This window comes from Kryptolebias marmoratus, linkage group LG23, assembly GCF_001649575.2.
Source record: "Kryptolebias marmoratus isolate JLee-2015 linkage group LG23, ASM164957v2, whole genome shotgun sequence".
NCBI classification, from domain to species: Eukaryota; Metazoa; Chordata; class Actinopteri; order Cyprinodontiformes; family Rivulidae; genus Kryptolebias; species Kryptolebias marmoratus.
Window position 1 is genome coordinate 740,842 of NC_051452.1, and position 8,359 is coordinate 749,200.

Sequence of the window (8,359 nt, forward strand, 5' to 3'; positions counted from 1 at the left end):
ATATATCACTGTACCACCATTTATCCAGGAACCAGCAAGGGTCCGATTCACTGTCTCTGGAGTAGACCCGATGGCAGACACCTTAACCCTCCATTCTGCTCCAGATTTTGACTCGGTGTTGATAGTCAGTGATCGCTGGTCATTGACATCTGCTGTTCCCGTTGTGCCAGGCCGTTGATAAATTTAAAGGCTTCCGTTGTGGAGTCGAAAAAGCGAGGTCCTCCGACATCTGGTTGGACCTTCAAACGTGCCGGATAGATGAGGTAGCAGGGGATGTTTCTTGCTTTAATTGCTTGCAGCGCGGGGACGAGCTGTTTTCGGCGTCTGGCTAATTCAGGACTCATGTCAGGGAAAAAACTAATTTTCTTGTTGTTGAAGCTGACATTTCCTCTCTTTTTAGCCAAAGCCAAGATCTTCTCTCGATCTTGAAATCGCAGGAGACGAACCAAGACGGGTCTCGGGGTGGTACGAGGTGGTTCACCCGTTCTAGGCTCCATAGCCCCGGTTCTGTGTGCTCGTTCAATTTCCACCTCCAGCCGCTGAGCTGCCGGGTCTGGACCGCCAGCTCCCAACAGTTCCGGTATCCAGGTTGTGAAGAATTTCACAGGGTCCGTTCCTTCAGAGCCTTCTTCTAGTCCCAACACTCGAATATTCTTTCTCCTGCTATAATTTTCAAGCTGGTCGATTTTCTTTTTAAGGAACTCGTTGTCGCCTTTCAGCTGCTTCGTCAGCTGTTTCAGCTCGGATACAGCGTCCTCAGTTTCACTGATTCGATTCTCAGCCTCTGTTACCCTCGTTAGCACCTTGTCCAACGTAGCTTTCACTCCGTTGATAGAAGTCTGGAGCTGTGCTGAACTCAAGTCAATTTTCTCCGAAAGACTCTTATTTAACTCACGTATTTCCTTGAGTACACTTGGAAGTACTCCCCCGATCTGGGTATCTCCCTCCCCGTCCGTCGTTGAACCCGTTTCCCGAGTCGCCATGTTAGACTCACTTCGTCCGGGGCTAGCCTTGGCTACCGCTTCTTTGCTAGCAACAGATTTTTCGTCCTTCTTATCTTTCTTTCGGTCTTTGTTTCGAAGTCGTAAATCCATTCCACATTACTTGTCTTCTAGACTTCATTTACCCAGTCCACAATTTGGTTTAGCGTTGTTTTTTTTATCATATTAACGGATAGGTTAGAGAGCGCAGGTCGGACACGTCTGCTCAGTTACACTGCATTCCCGGAAGTCTCAAATGCTAACTGTTTAAACGATTTATTTTATTTTATTTTTTTTCCCATAATCTTTCCACTTCCTGTAGCGTTTATATATCAAACCGTAGACATTTTTGTCGACCTTCACTCAGTGTTTCTCTGACGGTCGGGGACAAAACAACTGAAACATCCTGGTTTCCGTGAAGGGTTTTAATTAACTCCAAGTCCTCACTTCATCGCCACGACGACCCGCCGCTGCCGTGTGACATTCCTGTCAGTCTGAACCCAACCGCGGGCGAAGAGCTTCAACAAACAAGACGCCGCGGTGGGAACGTTCCCACGTCGGTGCGAAGACTCCCGAGCGGCCCAGGAAAAACGTGCTGCTAATTAGCAGCGAGCTGTCACAGTTAGCTCGGCAAGGGGGGCAGCTTCTACGGTGGCCCTGAAGGGCAAACCACAAAAACGAATCGCTAAACTCGACTACAAACTGAAATCCACCGATTGGACGAACACCGACTTTAGGCTTTTGGACCGGAAGTTATTCTGGTTTTAGCGCGTTTGTTAAAAAAGAAACGTCAAAACGTTGACGTAAATCAAACAGAAACAATCCGTGTACATCAGTGTTCTTTGGTTTTTTTCGTTTCAAAATAAAATTGCAAAAAACAAAACAAGCATGTGTTCTTTTTTTTTTTTTCCGTTTTTAAAACGAAATAGAAAAACGGCAATTGCAAAAATAAAAAAGAGGCACCTTTTGGTTTTTTTTAACTGCAATGGTTAAACCAAAGATGAGCTTTTATTTTGTTGTTAATTCAACGGGACCTTATGGCGGAACCGGAAACGAAGACCTGAACTCCCGCTGAACAAATCAGCAGTTCGTACGCCGAACGAATCAGCAGTTCTACATTGAACGAATCAGCAGTTCGCACGCCGAATGAATCAGCAGTTCGCACGCCGAACGAATCAGCAGTTTCTACACTTTCAGTTACCAGTAGGTAAGCGTCACCCGGTTTCCGATTTTGTTTACGAAACGAAAATGGAAAAAAGAAACGGACAACTAATGCTCACTTTGGACGATCAACATTTCGTTTTTGACAAGCCGCCCCCGCCTTGTGTGCGCACGTTCAAAACGGCGGTGAATAAATCTGATTTTTACCCGCAGAAACTTTAATCTCCCGACTTTTTTTTTTTTTCGTACGTTGATTCAAAAAAACACACAAGAACAGAGAAAAGTCCGAGAGACGGTGGTTTGCCGAATCGGGAAGTGGTCGAGCCAGCCCCTTTACGAGCGCCTTTCAAAATAAAAGCGCACAACAAACGTGCTAAAACCAAGAAAAACTGTTCAAAATGTTCAAAACTGGACCAGAGAAGCGAACGATAAAACAGGAAGAAGAAATTGACTTCATATGAGAGTGTTCCCTCCCCCGGCGTCCCGAGGGAACTAATTAGCCGTCGCCGGGTTCGGCTCTGACAACCGTGGAGCTGAGTCCTCCTAATGAAGGAGCCGGGAGGACAAAACAGCGAGGAGGGAGGGGCCAAAGACGGAGGGCGGGGACCATACCAACAAGACAAGTTGTCTCAAAAAGCCTCTGGATGTTAAAGCAGAAAAGAGAACATTCTGAACGGTTAATATCTTACCTGTTGTAGATGTTAACGAAACTTGCAGGAAATAATCGCTGGATGTTCGTCTACAACTGATTAACATTCGGAGTCAACCGGATTCAAGATGGCCGCCAAAGCTACGTGACCTTCAAAACCACAAAAATGGCTACGACTCCGTCAATTTTAAAGATATTGAGCTAAAATTTGGCGTGGTAGTAGCTGAGACTGATCCCCAACACGAACTCCGAGCGCTAACGGATTGCCCAAGATTTTCCATAAAACTTTAACATTAACTTTCTGGAGTCGACTCTGTTTGTCTGTTAGCAAAATATCTCCTGAACGGCCGAGTGGATTTCGATGAAACTTCCAGGAAATATTCCTCGGATGTGCCTCGACAGCTGATTAACTTTCGGGGCGAATCGGACTCAAGATGGCCGCCACAGCCCATTGAGTTTAGGAAGCACAAACATGGCTGTAACTCGGTCAGATTTCCAGATGTTGTGCTAAGATTTGGTGTGGTGGTAGCTGAGAGTCCTTCACAACGATCCCCGAAGGCACGGCCTCTCTGTCCAAACTCTATTTATTTTCCAGAGACGAGTAAACTCCCACTAAGACTATAAGCTTATTTGCGTTTGGTTTGTCGTGTTTGTTTATGGAGACACGAGCGTTCTCCGTGTCCCCCTGTAGGTCCAGGGTTCTTTCCTTTCTTCCATTTTTGGAGCTGATGGGACTTGTTGACCAAAAAAAGAAAAAAAAAAGCTCCCGTTTTGTCCCATCTGTCCCATTTTGGCAAATCCCAGCCTCTTTGTTATGACTCATTGTCCTCCTCAGTCGTCCTCTAAGTCCACTTTGTCTCAAACAGAGACAACTGATGACACCGATGACCCTTGACCTCGGAGTTCCTCCTCTAACCTCTTTGGAAGTCGTCCCGGTCTCCTTGGTAACTGTTCGTATCATCCGTCTCTTCAGTTTGTCGTCCGTTGTCCTCTCACGTCCATGTCCAGAGAGACGTCCAGCTGCTTGGAGACGGTCTTCTAGTCTTTACCTTCAACCTGCTGCCCAATCGTCGTCTCTCTGAGCTCCTGAGACGACTCTGTCCTCAGCTTCCTGCGCTCCACGTTCAGTGTGTTACACACCGTGATCCCAAACAGCCCTGTGACTACCACCGACTGAAGCCTGAAGATGCCGATCAGATGACACACCTTAGTTTAACATGTCTCCGTGGTTGCCGTGGTGACCCAGAACTGTTCCAAGTTGTATGCACGGCCCCTTCTTAAATAAATAAATCTAAATCTGTAACGAGTGCGTCTCGTAAAAAGCCGGCGACGCAGAGTTTCTGTCGCTTTCAGATTGCTACGGTTGGTTAGCTGTGGCGGCCATCTTGAATTGGGTTGACTCCAAAATTTAATCAGTTGTAGACGTACATCCAACGATTACTTTCTGAAAGTTTCATTAAAATCTGTCCAGTGGTTTGTGAGATATTTTGCTAACAGACAGACAGAGTCGACTCTAACAGTTAACGCCAATGTTTTAAATGAATGTCTTGTCCAATTCTTTAGGGCTCAGACTATGGGTTTGCGATCACTCTCAGCTACTACCACACCGAATTTTACATCGATATCTGTGTAATTCGCTGAGTTGTAGCCACTTTCGTGTTTGCTACGGTTGGTTAGCTGTGGCGGCCATCTTGAATTGGGTTGACTCCAAAATTTAATCAGTTGTAGACGCTCATCCAGCGATTACTTTCTGAAAGTTTCATTAAAATGCGTCCAGTGGTTTGTGAGATATTTTGCTAACAGACAAACATGGTTAACTCCTCACAGTTAATGCCAAACCTTTAAGTAACGATATGCTGCAGTGTGTCGTGCTCAGAGTATAAGTTGTGAATCAGTCTCAGCTACTACCACAGCAAATTTTAGCTCAATATCTGTATAATTCGCCGATTTATCGCTGCTTTTGTGTTTGCTAAGGTTGATTAGCTGTGGCGGCCATATTGAATTGGGTTGACTCCGAAAGTTAATCAGTTGTAGACATATATCCATGGATTAAGTTCTGAAAGTTTCAGACAAATCCTTTCACTGATTCATGAAATATTTTGCTAACAGACACACAAACACACAAAACGTCTAACATTTCATTTTTCTGTTTTTTTTCTTCCCAGCTGTGTCCATCATGCGCCACAGCGCGTCGGCTTTCGGATTCGCCGTAAGTCCGGCGTAAATCCTCCAGCGGCTGCCGTCGGTGGCGCGGACTTAACGCGTCTCTGTGTTCCCTCCGCAGTTCGACGCCGCGCTGGACGTGCTGTCCTCCGCCATCGTGCTGTGGCGCTACGGCAACGCTGCCGCCGTGCACTCGGCGCACCGCGAGTACATGTGAGTGGCGTCGACCGAAACGCCGCTGACTAATCGGGCTTCCTTCGTCTGGAGGATCCGAGACGTGTGTGTGTGTGTGTGTGTGTTCCTTCAGATGTAGCCGTTAATTGATTCTACCTCGGAGCGAGTGTCGAGGATTAGCCTCAGCTGCTGCCACGTCAAACTTCAGCTCATTATGTGTCAAACTGACGGACATTTAGCTGGTTTTGTGTTTCCTAAGGTGGATTAGCTGTGGCAGCCATCTTGAACTGTGCTAACTCCAAAAGGTGATCAGTAAGAACGATACAGGTTTTGAAATTTTACCAGTAAGAATCTAAAAAGTGCGGCATGCATTTGTATCCACCCCCCTAAGGCAATCCTTTTATTGCACTTAAAATTTTACCCATTCTTCTTTACACCATATCGCCAAAAGTATTCGCTTGCCTCCTTTCTCTGCTCTGATTCATCCCAAAGGTGTTCCGTCAGGCTGAGGTCAGGACTCTGTGCAGGCCGGTCAAGTTCTCCCATCATCCATGTCTTTGTGGACCTTGCTTTGTGCGCCGGAGGTCATGTTGGAACAGGAAGTAGCCGTCCCCCAAACTGTTCCCACAAAGTTGTCCAAAACGTCTTGGTACAATGAAGCATTAAGAGTTCCTTTCTCTGGAACTAAGCAGCTGAAAACCAACCCCACAGCATGATCCTCCCTCCACCGAACTTTACACTCGGTACAGAGCAGTCAGACAAGAAATCGTCCGTCGGGTTGTCAGACAGAGAAGCACGACTCGTCCCTCCGGAGGACACGTCTCCGCCGCTCTAGAGTCCAGCGGCGGCGTGTTTTACTCCACCTGGATGCAGCTGTTGCCATGGAAACCCATTTTATGAAGCTCTCTGCTCCTGATCCGAAGGCCGCATGAAGTTTGGAGATGTTGACTCTGTAGAACGTCGGCGACCTCAGCTGAGCCCACTCTGAGGTTGTACATATCAGAGTTGCTGTAATTCCCGATCTCTTCAACTTTGTTGTAAAACCACTAACAGCTGACTGTGGACTTCTTGCTCAGGTGACATCCCACCACGCTGGAATTCCCTGAGCCCCTGAGATTGACCCATTCTTTCACTAATGTTTGTAGAAGCTGGTGATTTTACACACCTGTGGCCATGGAAGGGATCGGGACACAAGGATTCAATGATACGGATGGGTGAGCGAATACTTTTGGCAACGTCGTGTAACTCCAGCTCAGTTTTAGACTCTGACCGGTCCATTCGATCCGACCCATTCCATTGTCGATCCGGCCGAATGTTTCCCGTTGAACCTCCGCCTCGCTTCTCGAGTCCATGGCTCCGTCCACCTTCCCATCAACTCCGACCAGCTTCCCTGCTCCTGCTGGAGCGAAGCGTCCCCCCCACAGCATGACGCCGCCACCCCCGTGCTTCACAGTGGGGGGTGGCGGCGCGCGGCGTTAGCTTTCAGCCGTGCCCCTAACCGCACGGCTCGGGGCAAACCGGACTTCTTCCGGCTTTTCTTCCAGCCACTTTTCCATGAAGGCCAGATTTGTGACTGCTTGTTGTCCCCGTGGACATATCGTCCCACCCGAGCTGCGGATGTCTCTGTAGCTCGTCCACAGTTACAGTGAGGTTTCTTGGGTGAATCCTCGATCAGCTTCGGTGGGCAGCCATGTTTTTCAGCTGTGCAGCGCTCTTTCCACGATCAGAGGATCAGAGGACCGACCGAACCACGAAGATGTTCAAACCAAGAACCTATTCCGCAACTTCCCCTTGACCCTGTTGTGTCCCGGTGCGTTCCTTGGTCTTCCTGATGCCGCTTGATCACCCCTGAGGTTAAATTACGTCCAGCAGGAGAGAAGGAGAGGTCCGAAGGCTCGAAATGCTCAAAATTCCAAAAGCCAAGCGTCGTTCCCCAGCTTTCGCCGTTTCCGATCTTTCTTGACGGAGTGCGGCGGCTGCGGCTTCCCGCCCACTCGGAGGCGAGAGACGCGTCCGGGTCTCGGAGGAGCACCGAGCGATTGCGGCAGGTGCGACGGATGAGCTCGCGTCCTCCGGAGAGGAAGGCGGTTCAGAACGGGAACATTCATTTCACCTCTGCGATGATACGACGAGTCGGTCGTTGCTAAAACACAAATCCGAGTCTGAACTACGACATGGCGCCGTTTCTCCACGTACATCTAAACCCACACCGTGCATAAACAGGAAGTGGGTTCAAGTGGACGTTCTCACCTCTTCCCAAGTTTGTTTCAAGCACAACCGGATTCGAACGCTAATTAAACCGCCCCGTTAAAGCGTCCTCCTTCCACCGCCTAATTGGAGGATTTCGCTTCGGTCGGTGATCGTTATCCCAACGCGCTCAGAAAAACCGCCAATTATCTCTGAGCGACATCGGCTTTTATTTATTTATTAATTTATTCAGCAGCTTGTTGTCGTCTGGTAGACAGCCAGTACGTTGCAGCACCTAAGCGGGGGGAAAAGCTCCCGTTGCTCCTAGTTTTAGATCTGTCGGCGTTTGAGAAAAGCCGACACGGTCGAGCGGAGATGACCTGCGGTCTGCGCGGTTGCCACGGCAACATCCTCACGAACGTGTTTGACGTCGTTATGGAGATCGGATACTATGAGCAGGGACCAACAGGGGGGCTGTTAGCGTGGACGCATAGCTCCTGGATGTGTGTGTGTGTGTCCTGCTGTGGACTTCCCAGAGGGATGCTGGGCTGTTGCCTTGGTTACCTAACCCCCCCTCCTTAAAACCCAAGAACCTCGAGAGCACGGCGGCCCTCAGATCTTCTCGGCACACTCCGGCAGCCAAGCACGACCGGGACATATGCTCCGGCCGGCTCCGCTTTTCCCGTCAGATTTAGTTAATTGGAGAAACGGCGGTTCGAGGACATCTTGCCGCTCGCGGAGCGTCTTCGTTTCCTAGACGAGTCTGTCAGTATTTGGCCAGTAAAAAAATCAGCTTTCTGGCCAAAAATGATGGAATCGCCACTCTCGTTTCGTATGAAAATGCTTTTCCTTTTCGATCCCGCAGAGGTCAAAATCATATAATCGTACATTAATGTCGATAACGCAGCTAACAAAGCTGCGAGGACACGTTGGATTTACCTTTATTAGGTTTTATTAAAAAAAACTAACCTTTTGCTACTTTTACCTTACCTTTAAGCTAGCATTTTGCTACTTTTACTTTACTTTTAAGCTAGCCTTTTGCTAC

The 8,359-nt window shown here is 48.3% G+C and overlaps 1 protein-coding gene across 1 annotated transcript in view; it reads left to right on the forward strand.

The window, feature by feature from the left end:
• The window catches only part of LOC108246499 (transmembrane protein 163), a 35,936-nt gene that overhangs the window by 16,219 nt on the left and 11,358 nt on the right, over window positions 1–8,359 (forward strand). The window contains exons 3-4 of the mRNA XM_017434080.3: window positions 4,956–4,999; window positions 5,075–5,166. Coding sequence (XP_017289569.1) covers window positions 4,956–4,999; window positions 5,075–5,166 — 136 coding nt within the window. The remainder of the gene's footprint in view (window positions 1–4,955; window positions 5,000–5,074; window positions 5,167–8,359) is intronic.